At 37.3% G+C, this 22472-nt stretch overlaps 1 protein-coding gene across 1 annotated transcript; it reads right to left on the minus strand.

Moving 5' to 3' along the window:
* Positions 1-2825: 2825 nt before the first annotated feature.
* Positions 2826-21034, minus strand: LOC104245631 (probable 1-deoxy-D-xylulose-5-phosphate synthase, chloroplastic). The gene is made up of 10 exons (XM_009801261.2): positions 20716-21034; positions 19543-19662; positions 19297-19461; positions 18365-18509; positions 17599-17867; positions 16263-16545; positions 14820-15106; positions 4068-4346; positions 3532-3816; positions 2826-3195 (listed from the first exon to the last, which is right to left on the minus strand). Exons 1-10 carry the CDS (start codon positions 20851-20853, stop codon positions 3046-3048), a joined length of 2121 nt encoding a protein of 706 aa, XP_009799563.1. The 5' UTR covers positions 20854-21034; the 3' UTR covers positions 2826-3045.
* Positions 21035-22472: the final 1438 nt, after the last annotated feature.

Consider the following 22472-nt stretch of genomic DNA (forward strand, 5'->3'; position numbering starts at 1 on the left):
TAAAAATGATACACTAAAAAGGTTATCCAAATCTTGCATCTTCATGCATGAACGTCATGATTTGATCCTTAGAACAGAAAAAGAAGTAAGTACACTTACTGCATGTGATTTGTTGTTTCTGACCCTTCATGTGGTTGGTTAGTTTTATTACTTTATTGGCAAAATACATACGCTCCTCTCTATACGTTGTTTGAAAAATTTGGTTGCACACTGTAACTTTACGGATATTTATTTGCCCCTATTCTTGTTTGAAGTGAAAAAAAATACTACTCCCTCAAATGCTGACTTGACCAAAAAAAAAAAAATGTCTAAACAAATAAAGGCGCATAAAATTTTAAAAAGACATGGATCCGCTAATGTGTGTGCTATCCAATAAAACATAAAAATGCGCCCCTACCCCCCCCCCCCCACCTTCCTTCTATTTCTTCCCCATGTCCATGTTTGTTGACTTTAGTGATTAATTAGTGTATAAAAATATATGTCAGGAAAATGAAAAATCGTGAATAAACAAAAAGAACGAAAAGGAATAACAAATTAAAATTTAATAATTTTCGATGTGGCGCGTGTGTAATGCGCTTCACATTGTGAGATTGATATTATCTCTGATGGTATTTATTTCACTTCAAACAAGAATAGGAGAGTAAATAAATGCTAGTAAAGTTTCAGTGTGTAATCAAATTTTCCGAACAAGGTTATGGGGAAACACATGTATTTTGCCTTATTTTATTAGGTAAGGAAAAACATACCATGACATGGAATTATAATAATCTGTTACCTATTCCTTGCTTTTATGCATGTGACAAGTCACATGAGTAATCAAGGAGAAGTAGTCAGTCTCAGATATGCAAAAAAGAAGTCAATCAAATAAAGAGGGTTGTCCAACAAAATTCATTTGGATTAATTGAAAGAATAAAATAAGAATCTTGTCTTTTTGTTTTATGTAATGTTCGTTTACTACCAGTGATATTTTTATTTTTTTCCTCAATTCTCATTGAGCTATTTCTTTTTTCTGCTTAGTTACTACCTCTTATAACTGCATGTAAACATTAATAGATTGTAAGATATAGAAATCTCACTTTTCATCTCTGAGAATGCTAATTTGGATGATACTTCTGTTTAAAAAAATAAATTTTGGCTATAGGTACTGGTCTACTGGATGTACTTTAGCGGTAATTTTTTTATTTGTAGAAGTTTAACACTGAACAAGCAGGAAAAAGAACTTCTGTATCTAAGTACATGAGAAAGGAAAAATGAAAAAAAAAAATCATAAAAATGAAATGAGCAGTTTGCACAAATAGAATATAATGTTGGGAAACTTACACAAATGTCCCAATAAGTCTCAACTTACCGGCCTCTAACCATTAGTCATAGACTTACCAAAACTAGCAAAGTACATATAAAAATTGAAAAACCAAATAAGTAAGGTTCTTTCTCTCAAAGAATCACATGCAAAAATCACCTTCCATATTTTAAAGTGTGATTAACAACATTAGATGCAAGACGGAAAGGAAATCTCATGGATAAGGTAGCAAATAAGGTGATGAAATAAAAAAATACAATATTCCAAAAATCTAAGCAAAACAGGAACTTTTTCAATGGGTATAGTTGAAATTCATTGAAAACAAATATGTAAGTCAATATACAACATTTGAGGAAGATTGGAGGTGATTTGGGTTGGTTTTGTATCAAAATTCGTAATTAAATCGAGTTTAAATAATTCTTCTGTGACACGTGTATCAAATATGTATCACGCATGTATCTCACACACAGGTATACATGGATATACATGTGATACCCAATTGATACAAATATGATACACAAATGATACACATATCATTTGTTTCATGTTCAGTTTTTACTTCGAATTTTCAATTCAAATCATCTCGAAACTTCACCAAATCATCCCAAAACTGATATTCAAGCTCCTTAAGATGTACCCAATCTATTCTAATAATACTCATTCAAAAGGAAGCAAAAAGTAAACATTGTTTTTGCCACAAATAGCTAATTGGCTAATACTAGTGATATTTGACTAATATTAGTAATATTTTATGAATTTGCCAATTTTTGTAATGAGCTGCTTATAAATGGACATAGCTGGTAGATCCCTATAAAGTTGTATGAGTAAATAGCTCATAGAACACAAAATGTTCATTGTAAACCAACAAAGGCCCTATAAGGGCAAAAGGACCTTGATAATTCGATGTGTTTGGACTTTAGAATAACAGAAGTTATTTTCCTTCAAAAATATTTTCCTTAAAAATAATTTCTGGTGTGGTTGATAAGTAGAAAATATTTTCTGATAAAAAATATATATTAAAGATCAATAATAATTTTAACAAATCAGAGGGTTGATGAAATTTTTGAATATTAAATATGAGTAATAATGTTTAGATGTTAATTAGCGCAAGTAATAAAAAACTAAGCATTAAAAGAATTACTAAGAAAACGACTCTTTTTCGTAAGGGAGGAAAGTCATTTATTTTCCCCATTTGATGGAAAATATTTTTAGCTCATTAGAGAAAGTATCCAATCTCCATGAAGCTAGCGGGTTTGGATTGTAGCAACCTTATGAGCCAGCCCATTTTGACAACTCTAGTATTTACCAGAATTATGATACTTTGGAATTTTTTTTAGTTACAAAAATTCTTCACATGTATTAACTTTCATTACTTCACTTGTACAGGCAGTAGCTTCATCAATTTTCTTTTCTTTTCTTCTTTTTTCCATCTTTACCTGGCATTACAGAAATACCAGCAAATTATACCTTTTTAAATGACTAGTGATTTGTCAATAAAACTTCAAGAGATGAGGGGTGTTGGAGCTGGGAGGAAAAGGGGTCACATTTTCTTTCTATGGCACATTGTTGCATCTAGTCTCATAGATACAGACTGCTTTTTTCCTGTAACAAAACTTTCTCATGTTCTGTTTATATTTTCTTCTTTTTTCCCTTCTCCTACATTCTGTATTTTTCCTTATACACTTCATAAGATGGTATGAGAGCGCCTTAGATATATACACTTCACAACAACAAAGAAATACAATTTAACACATCAAGAGAAGAGCTTCACGATAACGGCCAAGCAGACTCAATGCAGTTGCAGCTATGTGATTTCCGGTCAACCCTGCAACAGCAAGCTGCTCCGTTGGTGATGCTTGCTCGATGTAGTTGTCAGGCAAAGTGATTGGCCGCCACTAAGAACAGAAAGAAGTTTAAGCTTTAATCTCAGACCATATAGTAACATATGAAATAACATTTAGAGATGATATAGAGGAAAACATGGAGTTTGAGAATAAACTCAAAGTAAAAGATGTTCATTTAGATTCAGTAATGTGGAATGAGTGAGCTTGGAAAGGAAGGGGGTGGGGGGAAGGACATATTTAATCTTAGCATTCCACGAAATATTAGTAACTCACGAGTCAGAAGAGTTGCCGGAAAACAGATCATACTTCCATTGTTGAAATGTTTCTATCAAAGAAAATTTGTAGCTATCATATAAGAAATTGATTCAGAGACGATATAAAATCTACCTTAATTCCTGCATCAAGCTGCCCATCAAGTGAGATGAACTGTGCAACATGTGAAGCAAATCCTCCTATAGAGCCTTCCTCGACTGTAACTAGAAAGGAATGGTTTTTGCACAAGTGTCTAAGTAGCTTTATGTCAAGGGGCTTGCAGAACCTTGCATCAGCGACAGTCACTTCAACACCAAGCTTCGAAAGAAGAGATTGAGCTCTAAGACAATTTTGTACCATGGAACCATAGCCAAGTAAAGCAATATCTTTACCCTCTGCAAGTATTCTCCCTTTGCCAACCTGCTCCTCGATCACCAAATAAGAAGTGTATAAATGCAATATTCAAGCAAGGTGGACTAAATCTCTAACTAATTAAATTCAAATACGAAGGGCTATTTTGATTGTTTTATGTAGACTGATCATGTTATCCAAACAAGTGATTGTCGGATAAACTACTTAAATATGTCACATAACTTAGAGTAATACCTGCTCTAAACTATTTTGTTATGGACGAGTCAGAACTTTTCTAGATGTCTTTGACGAAATATTACCTCAATGGGAATTCCACTACCCGAGGAATGGTCTGTCACTGAAAGGGCACCGCGAGGGTAGCGGAAGCAAACTGGCCGGTCATCAATAAGGGCAGCAGTTGCAACCATATGAGAAAGCTCAATTTCATCAGAAGGAGCCATCACAATCATGTTTGGCAAACAGGACATAAATGCTATATCAAATGCCCCACATTGTGTAGGACCATCAGATCCTACTAATCCAGCACTTGTAATAATAAAACGCACAGGAACCTTCTGCCGATCTACATCATGGATGACCTAAGGATGCCAGTAAAACATGAAGAAAACTTTAGAAAATTATAGTTTATCTTAACACTCTGGTGCTCAAATTGAAAACATTCCTTCGGTACAACATATAAAAGAGTCGTCAATTAATTGTGCCCGGACAAAATTGAAGTTGGAAGCTATCAAAATGTAGACAAGTAAAGACCAGAATTAATTTTACCAGATACCAGCTGGCTGATTCATCGCAGGAGGTGGAAATCTTAATTTAATTACATGTTATTCACTGTATATTGAAAAACAAGCTCAATATTACCAAATATCAGTAGACCAATTTAATTGCAAACATTGGAAATCTTAACTTATTTGCATGTTAATACGGTGTTGTTTATCGATAAACAAGCTTAAATGTAATGACCCGGTCGGTCGTTATTGAGTATTTTAGCCTCGTTCCCCTATTTATTAACTCCTCTATGTTATATTGTGGTTATGTGACTTGCCAGGATGGTTGGTTTAGTTTCGGGTGAGTTTTGGAGTGGTTGGGACTAAAAGTTGGAAGCTTAAGTTGAAAGATTTGACCGGAGTTTGACTTTTGTGTAGACGGCTCCGGAATGGAGTTTTGATGGTTCCGATAGCTTCGTATGGTGATTTTGGACTTAGATGTATGTCCGGAAGTTGATTTGAAGGTTCGTAGGTCGTTTTGGCCTGAATTGGTGAAAGTTGAAAAGTTAAAGGTTTGGAAGGTAGAGAAGTTTGACTGAGAGTTGACTTTATTGATGTCGGGTACGGATTTCGGCTTCGGAAGCTGGAATAGGTCCGTTGTGTCATTTATGACTTGTGTGCAAAATTTGAAGTCATTTGGAGTTGGTTTGGTATGTTTCGGCATTAGTTTTAGAAGTTGGAAGTTAGTTCATTAGGCTTGAATAGATGTGCGATTCGTGGTTTTGGTGTTGTTTGATGTGATTTGAGGCTTCGACCGAGTTCGTATCGTGTTTTAGGACTTGTTGGTATGTTCAAAGGGGGTCCCGAGGGCCCCGGGTGTGTTTCGGATTGGGTTTAGACCATTTGTTCATGTATTGAGATTGTTGGTTTTCTGTGCTTATGGTTTCCTTCACTGTGTTCGCCAAGGTTCAGCCGCGATCGCGTAGGGTCCTTGTTGGCAGATGGTAATTGCTCTTCACGATTGCATAAATGAGGACGCGTTCGCGGAAGGTTGGAATGTTGTGCACTGCAAACGCGGGTAATGTATCGCGATCGCGTAGAAGGAGGGGAGATTGTGCTGAGGCACGCATTGTTCATCGCGTTCGCGTGGAGTAGTCCGCGATCGCGAAGCCTTGGGATGTTCTGCCATCGCGATCGCGTAGAGTAATCACTGGGTAGCAGATATTTAATTGCAAATCGAGGTTAGAATACCATAGAGCTCGGTTTTGAGCGATTTTGGAAGGGATTTTCAAGGAGTTGATCGGGATAAGTGTTTTTGACTCGGATTTGATTATTATACATGAATCCATCATTGTTTTTATTATTTAATTAGTGTTTTGAGGTGGAAAAATTTAGGAAATTTTGTGAAAACTTCCTAAGCTGTAATTTGAGGATTTAAAGGTCGATTTGAGGCCGGAATTGAATAATTTTAGTATGGTTGGACTCGTTATTTAATGGGTGTTCGGATTTTGTAAGATTGGTCATTTCCGAGATGCGAGCCAGGGATTGACTTTTTGAGTTGACTTTTTGATTTTTTTTAAAGATTGCAACTTTATTATCCGGAATAGTTTCCTATGGTTTGTATTTATGGTATAAAGTTATTTTGGCTAGATTCGAGCCGTTCGGAGTTGGATAGTCGCAGAAAAGGCTTACTAGTGGTTGAGTTAGCTTGTTTTAGGTAAGTATCGTGCCTAACTTTGTTGGGAGGAACTATCCCTTAGGATTTGGGTTGATTGTGCTATTTATGATATGTGAAAGCCGTGTACGCAAGGTGACGAGTGGGTACACGGGCTATATGTGGTATTTGACCAGTTTAGGCTATTTGGACTCTTTAGCCTTTAATTGAATTGTCATAGCATGTTACAATTTCCATCATTAGTCTACCCTCACATGCCTTATTTGACATTGTTAACTCTTGTTCCACCTTTTACTTGTTATTTGCTCTTATATGCTTTAGTTGAAGTTGTTGTTTTCCTTTTTGCCTATTACTTCTTTAATTGTTGAATTGTTTACTCGAACTTGTTGTTTTCATGGAATAGCTTCTTGTTGAGTTATTGGTGTTGAAGTTGTAAAAAGCCGTGATCACATTGAGGCAAAGTTGTTAATTGTTGAAATACCATTCTTGTTGAGCTATTCACTCTCAGTTTGCTATTGTTGAGACTCTTGTACACAATGTGGTTGAGCCATGGACTATTTGTTGTGGAAACATTGGTATTGTTGATTCTTTTCTTTTTTTGATTTGCACCGGGTGTCCGAATCTCTAAGAGCCCCGACTAATCCCGAGGGTGCACAGGTCCTCGACAAGGAGTTTCCCGCAAGTACACCATGGTTAATTCAGGTTTTACCCAGTCCGATGGCCCTCAGAAATTGTTTGCACCCAGTGGGTTTCGAAGTTGAGACCTTGAAAGGGAGCAAACCCCAAGGCTCAAGTCAATTGCCACCAGGCCAACCCCTGAGGGTTTGGTATTGTTGATTCTTTTGGCAAGTTGTGGCATATGGGCACTTGTGGTGCGAGTTGTGATTATATTATAATATTAATGCGCATGCGGCAGTATAAGAATAGGGGTTAATGTGCATGCGGCTGCATAAAGTGGGATTTATGTGCATGTTGCTAGTAAGGGAATTACTTGAAGCCACGCGGCGACATAAAGTGGGCTAAAGTGCATGTAGGTATTTCGGGAAAACTGTTTTCAAAACTATCTAAATGTAAGGCTCACGCGGCGGTATAAGGAAAGATTGTGATCGTGATTGTGAAATGAGATTACGAGGCGGTAACTCGGCTGTGATTCTTGTTGTTATCTCTCATTTACCTCACTTGTATTTGTCCGCATTGTTTTCTTGATGTTCTTACTATGTGTTTCTTCCTTATTGCATTTCTTGCTTTAAATTCAATTGTAGTCTATCTTGTTGTATTTCTTTATTGCCTCATTTTTCTTGTGTCCATTCTTAGACTGTATTATACTAGTTCAACTTCTTTTTCTTATCCTAGTAGGTGTTTTGACCTGGCTCCGTCACTACTCTACCGAGGTTAGGCTTGATACTTACTGGGTACTGTTATGGTGTACTCATACTACGCTTCTACACATCTTTTTGTGCAGATCCAGGTACCTCATATCAGGCTAGGAATCAGTCATTTGGCTATTCATCTCGGAGACTTCAAGGTATACCTGTCCGGCATTCGCAGGCCTCAGAGTCACCCTCTGTCCTTGTTTTTCTATTGCATACTCTTTATTTAGACAATGATGTATTAGGGATGTTTCAATATGTTCACGTAGAGCTTATGACTCAGTCTCACTAAATTTTGGGAGTTATTGCCAACAGTATTTGTTAAAGTTCTTTATGATAGCTAGTTGGTTTAAATTGATGTTCTATTATTATTTCCTCTATTTCTCCATGCATGTTAGGCTTACCTAGTCTTAGAGACTAGGTGCTATCACGATATCCTTCGGTGGAAAATTTAGATCGTGACATTAAAATACATTCCTATCTTAGAAGACATTTGATTTTTATCTGCAAAAAGAAGTGCCAGCCAAATCAAAATGCAGAACAATGTCATAAAACCAACATTAACGATAAAAAAGAAGAACCAACATATAAAGAAAAAGTGGGAGGGGGAAGGGAAAACAAACAAGCATTTGATGAAGTTAAATACAACATTGTTAAGCAGTTAGTCATGTATAGTGTCCCACATCGGGAAGTGAATACCTATTATTATGTAATCACGGTATATAAATATGACATTGTACAACACTTTATAGAATGAATAAGATTTTTCTCCCATGCTTTATCACATGGTATCAGAGCAATCACAAGAGATTTATCGCTGTGCATAAATTCCAGCGACTCCGGGAAGAGAAATCAATCAACTGGAAGTCTTTTTCCGGCAAACACAAGTTTGCCGCAAGTAAAAAGCCATTATTCGTCAGTGTTGTGCAAAAATTCTCAGCGACCAACCCATAAAAAATTCTCCGGCGAAGCTCCGACGCCCACGGGCCGGCGCGTGAGGCAGTTTCCTGCCAAAATTTGGGAAAACTTCTTTAGGACAGTGTCTTCTCCTTGCAAATCCGAGCATACCCATCCAATTTAAATCAAATTCCGACCGCTTTTATATTTTTTCCGGCGTGAACAATAATTTCCCGAAAATTTCTACTTTTTCAGCGTAACATTATAATAGCACTCGTATCAGAAGCCTTTAACTCACAATCCGTTGGATCCAATTCATTGAATCCAATCCAAATGGTTTCTTTACCGGATTATATTGAGTTCCTTCAGTACAAAGCATGTAAACATACATCTTCAGAGATAGCTTCCGTTGTTCGAACAAATAGTAGCGTGACTTGTGTCTCCCAATCTTCAACCTCTGAGTCTTGGGTCATTGATTCAGGTGCATCTGATCATAATTCTGGTAACAAATCTCTTTTCACTACTATTTCATATTCTCAATATCTTCCAACAGCCACAATGGCCAACGGATCTCAAACTGTGGCAACTGGAATAGGTCAAGCAAGTCTATTTCCTTCCTTACCTTTAGATTCAGTTCTTTATGTTCCCGGTAGTCCTTTCAATCTCATAGCCGCTAGTCGTTAGCCAAATCACTTAAATGCTCTGTTTTATTTCTTGATGGCCTTGTTTTTATAAGGAATGCAATACAGGGCGAATCATTGGTACCGGGCGTGAATCAGATGGACTCTATTACCTTATCCTTGCAAAATCACATGGACTCACATCTTGTCTTCCTTCAACAACTTGTCCTGTTACCGATTCACCAAATTTATTACATAAACGGTTGGGACATCCCAGCTTGTCAAAACTTCAGAAAATGGCACTTGGTTATCTCACTTGTCCACTCTAGAGTGTGAGTCATGTCAGCTCGGTAAGCATACTCGCTCCCATTTTCCTCGACGTCTTGATAACCGAGCAGAGTCACCTTTTACTTTAGTCCATTCAGATGTTTGAGGTCCTAGTCGGGTCAGTTCTACCTTGGGATTCCGCTACTTTGTCAGTTTCATTGATGATTATTCCAGGTGCACTTGGATATTTTTGATGAAATCGATCTGAGTTGTTTTTTATTTTCCACGCCGAAATTCAAAATCAATTTGGGGTTTCCATCCGCACATTTCATAGTGATAATGCCCTAGAGTATTTGTCTTCCCCATTTCAGCAGTTTATGAACTCCCATGGGATTATTCATCAAACATCTTGTTCATACACATCTCAACAAAATGAGGTAGCTGAAAGAAAAGAATAGACATCTTATTGGAACTGCTCGTACCCTACTCATACAATCTCATGTTCCATTGCGTTTTTGGGGGATGCAGTTCTTACATCTTGCTATCTTATGAATGGTATGTCATCTTGAGCTATCCAGAATCAAATTCCATTCTCTGTCCTGTTTCCCCACCTACCTTTGTTCTCTCTTCCACCTCGTGTCTTTGGAAGTACGTGTTTTGTTCATCACCATACTCCAGGAAAAGATAAGTTAGCTCTTTGTGCTCTTAAGTGCGTATTTTGGGTTACTCAAGAACACAAAAGGGGTATCGATGCTATTCTCCTAACCTCCAGTGGTACCTTATGTCCTCTGATGTTACCTTCTTTGAAACCTAATCATATTTCACAGGTCCGGTTAATCACTTAGATATTTCTGAGGTGCTACCAGTTTCATCTTTTGGAGATTCAGTCACTATCTCCCATTCATCTTCCTCTACAACTCCAGCTCCACTACCAACAGCTCCAGTTGCAGTTCCACCACCTATAGCTCCACCTAACAGCTCCAGTTGCAGCTCCACCACCTATAGCTCCACTCTAGTTCCACCACCTAGTCCAGTTCAACCTTCTGCAACTCCACCACTCTTGACTTATCATTGTCGTCCACATCTAGCATCAAGCCCAGGTGATTCATGTCCTACATCAGATTCTGCACCTACTACGGACTTGTCTCCTCTTGGTCAACCAATTGCACTCCGCAAAGGTGTATGATCAACACTTAATCCTAATCCCCACTATGTAGGTTTAAGTTATCGTCGTCTGTCATCACCTCATTCTGCTTTTATATCATCTTTGTCCACTGTTTCTATCCCTAAGTCTAGAGGTGAGGCACTATCTCATCAAGGATGGCGACAGGCTATGATTGACAAATGTCTGCTTTACATGCGAGTAGCACTTGAGAGCTTGTTCCTCTTCCTTCAGGTAAGTCTACCGTTGGTTGTCGTTGGGTTTAAGCAGTCAAAGTCGGTCCGGATGGCCAAGTTGATCGGCTTAAGGCTCATCTTGTTGCAAAAGGATACACTCACATTTTTGGGCTTAATTATAGTGACACTTCCTCTCCCGTGGCTAAAGTAGCATCTGTTCGTCTCTTTTTGTCCATGGCTGTTGTACGTCATTGACCTCTTTATCAGTTAGACATTAAGAATGCTTTTCTCCACGGTGATCTTGAGGAAGAAGTTTATATGGAGCAACCACCTGGTTTTGTTGCTCAGGGGGAGGGGGAGTGTAGTGGTCTTGTATGCCGGTTGGGCAGGTCACTATATGGTTTGAAACAGTCCCCTCGAGCTTGGTTTGGTAAGTTCAGCACAGTTATTTAGGAGTTCGGCATGACTCGTAGTGAAGCTGATCACTCCGTGTTTTATCGGCATTGTGCTCCTAATCTGTGTATTTATCTGGTAGTTTATGTTGATGATATTGTTATTACCAGTGTTTTGGAGGGCGAGAAGCGGAAAAAAGCGAGAAGCGTGAAGCAAAGCACGCGTTTTTTTCATGTGAAGCACCCCCGCGCGCGCTTAAAAATAACATATTAAGCAAATGTTTCAATTCTTAAATTAAGAAGTAAATAATAGATACTAAAACTAGATAGTCAATAATCCTCAAAAGTCATAACATATTAAGCAAATGCAAAACCAAATCACAAAAGGAGCAACATTCTATTCTTCAACAACAACAAAAAAACAGAATTAAAACAGGGCAGAATAGTGAACATCAGAAAAATAAAGCAGAAGCATAGTGAACAAATGAAATTTAAAAAACAAACAAAGCCCTCGCTTTTAATAGAAAACAGCGCAGAACAAAGAACTGAAAAAAATTAGAAAAGAAGAAGAGAAAGAGAAGAAGAAAAAAGAGGAGAGGAGTCGAACAGTGAACAGTAGAAATTTTAAAAAAAAGATAGAGTAGAACCCTAAAAAAACGAGGTAGGATAGAAAAGAAGAACTGAAAAAAATAGAAAGGAAGAAGAGAAAGAGAAAAAGAGAAAAGATGCGAGGAGTCGAACAGTAGCAGAGGAAATCAGAAGAGGAAAAGAAGAGAAGAAAGAGAAGAAGGAGAAGAAGAGAAACTTACCTGAGAGAAGACAAGAACTCAAGGCTTGCAGCAGTTGAGAGAAGAAAAGAGTCGTCGCAGCAGAGAAGCAGATGTGTTTGGAAGAAATGTCGTAAGTGTATTTGCAATTTTTTTTTAAAAAAACCCTAGGCAGCCATTGGATCTCGCTTAAGCGAGCTTTCTCACTTTTTTCCATTGCCTCGCTTCTCGCTTTTTTGCCTGAAGCGTGCGTTTTTTTACAGATGATGCGCTTCAGGGCAGAAAAGTGTATACTCCTCGCCTCGCCTCGCTTCTACGCTTTAGGCGAGAAGCGCTCGCTTTTAATAACACTAGTTATTACTGGCAATGATCAGGGTGGTATTACTAATATAAAGCAGCATCTCTTTCAGCACTTCCAGACTAAGGATTTGGGCAGATTAAAGTATTTTCTAGGTATTGAGATAGTTCAGTCTAGCTCAAGTATTGTTATTTCATAGCGGAAGTATGCCTTAGACATTCTTGAGGAAACTGGAAAAATAGGCTGCAGACCTGTTGACACTCCTATGGATCCGAATGCTAAGCTTCTGCTTGGACAGGGAGCCTCTTAGAGATCCTACGAGATATAGGAGGTTGGTTGGCAAATTGAATTACCTCTCAGGGACTAGACCTGACATTCTTTTCCGGTGAGTGTTATAAGTCAGTTTATGGATTCTTCCTGTAATAGTCACTGGGATGCAGTTGTTCGCATTCTTTGGTATATAAAGTCAGCTCCAGGCAAAGGATTACTATTCGAGGCTCAAGGCCACGAGCAGATTGTTGGGTACACAGATGCTGATTGGACAGGATCACCTTCTTATAGACGTTCTACGTCTGGATATTGTGTTCTAGTAGGAGGTAATTTGGTCTATTGGAAGAGCAAGAAACAGAATGTAGTTGCTCGATCTAGCGCCGAAGCTAAATATCGGGCCATGGCTATGGCAACGTGTGAGCTAGTTTGGGTCAAGCAGTTGCTCAAGGAGTTGAAGTTTGGAGAAATCAACAAGATGGAACTGGTGTGTGATAATCAAGCTACTCTTCATATTGCGTCAAATCTAGTGTCCCATGAGAGGACTAAACACATTGAGATCGACTGTCACTTTGTCAGAGAAAAGATACTCTCAGGAGATATTGTTACAAAGTTTGTGAAGTCGAATGATCAGCTAGCAGATATTTTCACTAAGTCTCTTACAGGTTCTCGTATTAGTTAACAAGCTCGACACATTTGATTGATATGCACCAGCTTGATGGAGAGTGTTAAGTAGTTAGTCATGTATAGTGTCCCACATCGGGAAGTAGATACCTATTATTATGTAATTACTGTATATAAATATGGCATTGTACAACACTTTAGAGAATGAATAAGATTTTTCTCCCGTGTTTTCTCACAAACATCAATGACACAAGTTATTGACCAAAAAATTCATCAACACATTGATCATTTAACATTGATCAGAATTACTTCAACAAATTGGTCCTTCTACTTTGTGCCCAACTGACATTCTCAAAGTTATTAAACCACTTCTTTCTTCATTTCTTCAATAGAAGTCCGATTACGATGCTTGTGAGAGAGAGCATCTACTTTCATAAGTTTGAACCAAGTTAGACATTTTGTTGTCCATATTTTTTGTTTTCTTCTTTGTTTTTTCCTCTGGATAAGCACCACTCTACCTTTTCTTTTGAGTAAGACAAATTAAGCACCACTGTACCTGCATTCTATTTTTCTAATCGTATATTCTTCTTCCTTCAAACAATTATTTGACCTAAAACAACATATGGGAATTCCAAGCAAGTACAAGATTTCAGACTCACTGGCGAGGCTGATAAAATAAAGCGACCTTCCACTGTTATAACAATGAAGTTACTCTCGGGATGTACTTCAAATACTAAGGAACATGATCTATTAAAGTCAAAGATGCTAGACAAAAATAACATAATAGATCTGATAGAGAAAAGGAAAACTAAACCACTCCTATTTTTATATTTTCAGGACTTTTTTTTATAACCGTTGTATCTGCCAGCTTGCACGCACCTCAACTAATTTCACATGGTATTTGCTGCCTCTCACCAGCACAAATACCTCGTAATTCTGTCCACCAAGGCTTGGACAGATGGGAAGAAATCACCTAGTGTTTTTGCCTCCGTTGGGATTTGAACCTGAGACCTTATGCTTCTCAACCCACTTCATTGACCAAACACCCTTGGGTGCTAAATGTCCAGGACTTTGGTTGCGTTTGTTTGAGTTTTTGGTAAACTTGCAACCACAACAACATTTGCAGAAGCACCTTAGATTATATTCAATTGCTCATTTCTTGATTTCCAATTGAATTCCTAAGTCAGATAAACAGATGGACCGAAAGAGAAATAGAAGGGAAAATGCAACTACCATTTCTTTTGCCTTTTTAAGGCTCATCGTATGAACCTTAATGCAACCACCATTATGAAATCTAAGTACTGCTTATAGTAAAGAAATGTTAACTCTTCCCAGAAGAGGGCATAAACAACCCCTTCAGTATGATATATGGTACTTCTAGATACATGTTTGAGTGAAACCTTTTCCTATGGACTATCTTGTTAGTAGCACTTATTTAATACTCCTCTTTCTCTTTTAATAATAGGAAGCGTTAAGTAACATACAAAAATTAAATCACAACGTCTATGACTATGACACAATCCTAAACTTACAATTCAATGAGTTTAATCTGCTGAACAAATTCTAGAACCAACTCTTTAGTGTGTTTGGGGTATCCATTGATCCTTTACTAGCTACAGCTAAAAAGTGCAGATCCAAATGAAAGTGATCGGTGGTTGTTGATGCATAAGACCCTTCCTCTTATTTCATGGGAGGCAGGAACGGAACCAGGTCATTTATTAAGACATTTGCGCTAGCTGCCTTGTGTATTTTCTCATCCTTTCTGAGTGTGCTAGTTCTTTTTTTTTCTTTCTCTGTGTGTGTGTGTGTGTGTGAGAGAGAGAGAGAGAGACCTGGTCATAGGCTCTTTGCAGAAAAGCTGAAGGAATAATGCAGAATGGCTTCAGCCCTCCACGTGCCAATCCAGCTGAAAATGTCACAGCATGTTGTTCGGCCATTCCAACATCAAAGAACTTCTCTGCAAAGACATTCTTCAGCAAGTGAAATGATGGCTCCATTCCCATGCCTGCATGAACAGCTACAATATCTTTGTGTCTATCAGCCTCTGATATCAAGGCCTCTACAAAGCAATCACTATATGTACGAGTACCACAACGTATAGTATCTGAGCTAGATCCATCTGCTTTGACCATAAAAAAGTGAACCATTAGTAGCATTTATAGTAATAACACACAGATGTTATCATCCACCGAGTTTCAAATGGTGCACCACTAGCCCACAGGGATTTCTTGCTTATCAAAAATAAAAAATAACACATAGCTGCTATTCAGAATAAGTTTGCTTCTACATTTTCAACATTTCCCAAAGTTCCTTCTGAAAGCTATCAGCTTCCCATTCTGACCTTCTTCCCGGCCAGAAACAAATTGCAACGAATCCTTTTTTTTTTGTTTTTATTTTTGGTGATAACAATAGTATCCGAGCCAGCTTGTGTGCCACCTCGATTATTCCACCAGGTACCTGCTACCTCCTACCATCACGGATAAAGGGTAGTTCTGCCCACCAAGGTTTGGCCAGATGGAAAGAACTCACTAAGTGTTTGTTTTTTTGTCTCTGCTGAGATTTGAACCCTAGTCTCAAAGGTTTGCACCCACTTCATTGACTACTAGGAGACCCTTGGGTGCTAGATTACAACAAATCATTTACGCCCAAATTTTGATTTTTCTATGAACTTCGTTCAGGAAAAATTTATTGGAGCCTTGGAGGCCAAGGTAACGCAGCTAGTAGCCACAGCCATTAAGTGTTATATCATCCCCTCACAGTACTTGCATACACTTTCAAATAAATGGAAAGGCAGAGATTCAAATTACTTTTGAAAGGAAAAAGGTCGGCTTGAGATGTGGAATAGGGTGAGATCTTACGTGACCTTTACTAGAAATCTACTTTGAAATTGATCTAAACATTGAAGAGAATCAGGATTTTATTCAACCATTATTTGGAACAACTATTGATCCAAATTAATTTTAAAAAGCTAGACGGAAAGATGTCTTTCAAATTATATAGTATTAAAATAATGTAATACAATATAATTGATGAATATGATATTTGTATAAGCATCTAACGCCATAAAGAGTGAAATATGCATATTGAACTTCCTTTTAAGAGCACACCCAACTCTGGATTGAGCTTGCTCCGAGTCCCCTTGAAGCAACCTCAGTCTAAAGCTAAGCTCCTCTTGGATCCATTTCCAACTATGGACGAGATTGTATCAATTTTGCTACCACTATATCTGCATTAGTGTGAAAGAAAGGAAAAGGGATAGGAGATCAGGATTAGACCTTCCATTATTTTATTTGTGACGGCATTCATTTGATTATCTCCTACTTTTAGCTCTTCCTTGGTTATAACATGAACTAAAACAGGACCCATTGAATCCAAAGATGCCACTTCATTCAGAACACATACTAGGTCTTCAATGTTGTGTCCATCAACAGGACCAATATAGTAAAGGCCAAGCTCTTCAAAGAGGGTTGATCCTGGCGGGCCAATCATACCACGTGCATACTCATCAATCTTGGCTGCCCATTCATGCATGCCTTTCCCAAATTTCTTAGTTAATCCCTGTAAAAGCAGCGGATATCAAGATTATGATAATACTAGAAATAAACCACATACCACTATAACTTTATCCGAGATAATAAAAATTAATCACTATCTACAACCAGTATAGTAACATATGTCCAACAGACTCTTCCACACGTATCTATCTGCTACGAGTGTAACCACATGGTTACGTCCAGTTTTGCTGCTAAGTTTTAGTGTATTTTCGAAACATCCGCATGAAATACACACACCTTTCACCGTTTGACATGGATGCGTAAAAACAAATGAAGAGTCCATGTAACATTGCAATAAACAGAACTATAAGGACAACATGTTAACCACCAACAAAATTTTCTCAATGAAGTAACATTAATTATGTTTCAATATCGACAATCAAGAAAAAAAAATTATGTTTCAATATCATCTCATTAATATACTGCACATAAATAGCTGGCACAAGTGCCCAAAATACCACCAGACACTTGCTGAAAGGCCTTTCACAACATGACCTTGAAGACAATTTATGTGCAAAAACAAACTCAAAACCAATTACCATTTCTGAGGCTTTTTGATAAGTGAGAGAAAATTCCTTAATTTACAGTGAAAAAAAAGGGAAAAATGAAAAATGAAAAATGAAGAGAATATTCCTGATAAATCGGTAAGTCAATATTCTACCATAAACTCTCAGATTCACTGGCAAAGAGCTGCAAGATTGACCTCAGTGAAGTGTAGAACTACTAAAACAAAGCAGAGGTGGACATCGAAGAAATATTCTGTAGATTTTGTGGGTTCAACAGATGTATAACTTGTCGGCCTGAACCTAAAAACCTTAACTGCAAGCTACAGTAAGTTTATCTGCTCTCTTCATGAAAATTAAGTTCGAGGAAGAAAGCAGAATATAAAGCTTTTGCATGTTCTTATTTTTTGATTTCTTCTTTGTGGTGCTTGAGAAAGGCATAATACTTGTGCAACATGTATAGCAAATTAGGATTTTGCATTTGGACCAAGTTTTTTTCTATTTAATGTGGGTAGGGGTATTTTGTTACTTATGTAAATATAACAGGGATATACCTTAGCAAGTTCCCTAAACCTACGGAACAATTTACTTGACTGAAGTTTGCTCAGAGTACTAGACAAAGCATTAATAGGTGTCTTAGAAGCCTCCTCAAGCTTTGGGTGTAAAGAATGCTGACTATCATTTAATATCACAATCATATTTGAGTCCAAATAGCCCGCATTGCTCATTGCCTCATAAACTTGGCCAGCCATAGTTGTTTCATTGTTGATCACTGCCACTATACGATCATGCTTCCCCTTAAAATCGCGGGCAACAGCCATTCCTGTTCAAGGTGACAGGAACATTACATGATTAATGAATATTAGACAAATCAAAGCTGGACAACAACAACAATTACTACAACGCCTCACAAACAAGTTGGGGTCGGCTATATGAATCCCCACTTCTTTCTTCAAGCTCAACTCATATCATCGTCATATCAAAATAAAATAGAAGTGGAAGTGAAAAGGAGTTGAATATAGTAGTAGTACTACTAATAATAATAATATCAGAAATTCTCTAACAAGTTTAAAAACTATTCCCAACTTGTACATATCACCTATATGGATCTTTTTCTGAATCAAAACTGGACAACTTTTTGAATTTTTGATGGATTTAGGCGGGCAACTTTTATGCAGTAATTTGTAACAAGAATTAAATTTTAAAACAAGAACTTCTTATAGTAACCTTCAGTGGTCAGGAATTTCCAAAAAATAATTGAAGAAGCAAAAGAAAGATATTCTTAGCTGAGAAAGGGAAAAGTAGAAGCATGGACACTACCAAGTCCAGCAGATATGCTATTGCACCCATGCCCTGCTGTGAAGGGGTCAAATTCGCTCTCAAAATCTGGTGGTGACACAGGATGGCCATCTCCAAGTGTTTGCATCATTTGCCTCCTTCCAGTGAGAAGTTTATGCGCATATGTCTGTCCAAAATGTCAAATTACAAACTTTTTTACCATGAGAAAACTTTCTCAAATTGGAACCTAAACAATGCTTTATGCAGGTTGAAATATAGGGATTTGCACTGCGAGGATTAGTAATACATGGATGGTAATGCAGCTTTTATTAGGCGTTTGGTTCTTTGTACTAAAAATGGGATTAAATAGGTGCTGATGATGGGCTTGAGGAAAAGACAAAGAGTAATTTTGTCCTTTTGTGTTTAATCCATGTATTACTATCCCATGCTATGTTAGGTGTAAAATAATAAATCAGTTACAACAACAACCACCCAGTAAAATCCCACAGGTGGGGTCTGGAGAGGGTAGAGTGTACGCCGACTTTACCTCTACCCTGAGGGAGTAAAGAGGTTGTTTCCAGTAGACCCTTTGCTCAAGAAGACGATAAGAAAGTAATAAACCAGTTGGTGTTTTAAATTTTACCAAGATTAACTATGCAAGATTCAGAATACAAACCAAATGCTGGATAAAGCAATACCAAATTTTATACCATGATTATTTCATCTTATATCTCAAACCAAATGAGTCCTAAGTGTGGGAGTTGCATAGCTTCCTAGCTTCACATGTTATTTTAGAAATTGCAGATAGCTATAAAAAATGATATCAAACTAAGTTCAAACCCCATAATACTATAGACCTAAAGCCCTAATCAATATAGGTTCTCAACCATTAATATTCAGCAGAAAAAGGGAGTGTTGGGGGTTTGTAGGAATTATGATGCACCATTTCTGGTATATTACCAAGTGGATCTTACTTGTTCAGCTACATCCCACAATATTTTGTCCACAGGGGCATGAAATACATGGTGAATAGCAACAGTCAGCTCCACCACAGCGAGACTGGATCTGGAAGGTTTTTGAGCTTTTGCAATGATAAAGGATAATTCTGATCGAACTTCATTAGCTAGTTGTTTCAGTTCCTGCATCAAGTTGGTTGTAGTCAGCCAATATGGCTTCTTGACTTTCAAGGCTCAGATGAGGACAATTTGTAATAATTTGACCTGAGTTGATAAATTCTTAAGGTTCATGGGACTTTCAATTGCATCAAGAATCGCTGTTGTCTCATTTTCATCAGAGAAATCACTGTCATATGGTAAAGAATGTACTTCAGCAACATGATCCTGCAATAAGAAGAGTTGAAGACGACACAACAGTTACTCAAAAGCTTTTGGTATATGCACAAGCAATGACGTTGAATATTTAACTGCATATGCATGGTCAGATGAGTGTTCTATTGTGTTACATCAGTGTTAGAGTCTTTGAGACGCGGATGGATTCTAATTGAGTCCTAGAAAACGCAATACATGAAATGTAGAATAAAATACCTCTCCAAGAGTTATATTAAATAGGGGCAACAAGTGTGGGATGGCACGCTATATGTTTTTCTCTTTTTTGAAAACTGTTCTCAATACTGATATAGTAAAAGCCTGCCACCGAACAAGATTCTATGCTCGGATTCCTGACTACTCTCACCAACCACTTTAGTCTATACTGACATCCAACCACGGTATCCGTTGCTTCATTAGACAAAGTATTCATCCTCATTCTTATTGGCGGGCGGTCTACCAGCTCCTAACAGTTAGCCGCATTTATTATAGTAGCCTCATAATGCTTACTTCAAAAGTGTTCTCATAAGTAACTACTATGTAAATATGCTACGCAAAGAAGGATAACCCTCATGAATCACAGGACAAGGTACATTTAGCCTGAGGCTAGGGCCAACAACTAGAAATATAGGTAGAACAAGAACATGTAGATGCATTCGCATTCCAAGACCAAATTCTGATCAAGAACACCAACTTGTTACACCACCATTTTCTATCAAATGCTAAATGATACTCCTATTTATAATAAAATAGAGATCCCAATAAAAACAGCAACATGATCGCAACTGTTACCTCATGGATAATGTGTATCAAATGCTTACCTAACTAGAACTACATCACAACTTACCTGGCCTAAAAATCCACTATGATCCCTTCTTCCTCACAAGCAACACTCTTGTTAAGCTGAACCTCAGAGCAAAAAGCTAACAGAACTAAGAAAATTCCATATATATTACAGAAGGATTTTCCTAGTCAACTAATTCAACAATTTCCAAACTAACTAAAAGTACATGAACAGAATAACTCAACACCACATCTCAAATGATAAAAAGGGAAATAAAAAAGTACCTTTGAGTGAAGACTCAATCTTGAATATCCAATTCTGGAAAGAAAATTCACAGAATCCGTTTCAGGGGAAAGTGCCTTTGAATTTCCATGGAAATGAGGGCAGATACCAAATGGGTACTGAGCAGTAACAGCTACCATGAAGAAAAAAACAATCCAATTCGGCAAAACACTGAGAAAAGTGAAGAGTAATTCAACGGTTGGAGTATAAATTTATGCAAAACTTGGAAGATACGGACGAGGATTGTTAAAGAAGGAGGAGTCTTGGAGTGTGAGATTCACAGGCAGCTAAAAATCAACCGGAAAATGGCGCAAAATAGGACAAGCAGAGTGAGCATTTCTTGAAATCTTGTGATGGTGAAGGATAAGCATATGGGTCGAAGTATCGCCTTTGTTTACTATGTATTTTATTGGGATTTTTACAGCTTCTTTAATTTTTTGAGAAATAAAGGGTTTAGTTATGTGGTTTTATTGTTACAAAACAAAGATAATGATTATTTCATTAAGTTAGAGTGATTATGAATTGAGCGACCAACAAGTTTATAATAAAACTAAGAGGCTTCCAAATAAAAAAGAATGACATAATTTGTAGACTTTTTTTTTGTTAAATGGGGGGAGGTTCTTCTAGCATATATTAAATATCACATGTTGGGTGTAAACAGTAGCAGTGTTTACCGGGGTATACGAGATCCCCGTGTTAGGAGCGATTGTAATACTATTACAATCCACAGTTCTTGCGATGTCTGTCCAAAAAATATAAATAGCAAACACAGGAGAAACTATTGTTACATTTAGTCTATCAAAAAAATTCTTCTTGGTGCCCTTCTAGCTGTGCTTCACCACCACGTCTCCTAGCCTTTGGATGATTGACCTGCATTCAAAGATAATTGAGTCAAAAACATGATTTCCATTGTTGAACATTCTTATTACCTCGGAAGAGTCTGTGTTAATTTCCAGGGTCGTTAACTATCTTTTTTCAGTAATCTGTAATTCTTTCATCACCTCGAGGAGTTATGCTTGTATGTTAGTAGTGTGTTGCATGCTCCCCACGAAGCCCAGCACTCAATTACCACTTGCGTCTTTGAAAATTCCTCCCACTCTTCCTTTACCGGAATTCCCAACTGCAGTCCCATCAGTGTTAAGATTTTTTTGAGTTTTAATCCAAGTCAAAGAAATATTTCGCTCAAGGAGTTATAAAAAAAGCATAATCTTCACCGGACCTTCGAACCGTTTTTCAGCCATGCCATGCTTCCATTCATTTTAAATTTCAACGCTTTAAATAACACATTAGTAGAAGAATATTTTTACCATTCCATACAAACTCGTTTCTCGTGAATACTCTAAATTATGATGTTTATGAGACTTTATATATGTCGTCCACGTTTATAAATGTGATTTTAGATTCTTAATGCTATTCATATCCCGTGTTGCACGGAAAATATTAAATATAATATTTTATAAAAAAATATTACTTAAAAAATACGATACACACAAAGAAGTATGTAAATGATATTATTTTATGAATAGTCAATGCATTGACTATCTATACATTCAAGTATATCCAAATTCTACTATTCTTTTTTGAATTACAATTTTATTATTTAAGAAAGAAATTAAAAAAAATTAGGATAAAGTTGGCATTTAAAATATTTATCATCCTTTTGTTTTCTTCATGAAAGTTTGGGAGAGGGTGATGGAGATGAGGGTGCAATGTAGTGTTACTATTTTCGAGAACTAGTTCGGATTTACGCCGGGACAGT

Source organism: Nicotiana sylvestris, chromosome 8, assembly GCF_000393655.2.
Source record: "Nicotiana sylvestris chromosome 8, ASM39365v2, whole genome shotgun sequence".
Classification (NCBI taxonomy): domain Eukaryota; kingdom Viridiplantae; phylum Streptophyta; class Magnoliopsida; order Solanales; family Solanaceae; genus Nicotiana; species Nicotiana sylvestris.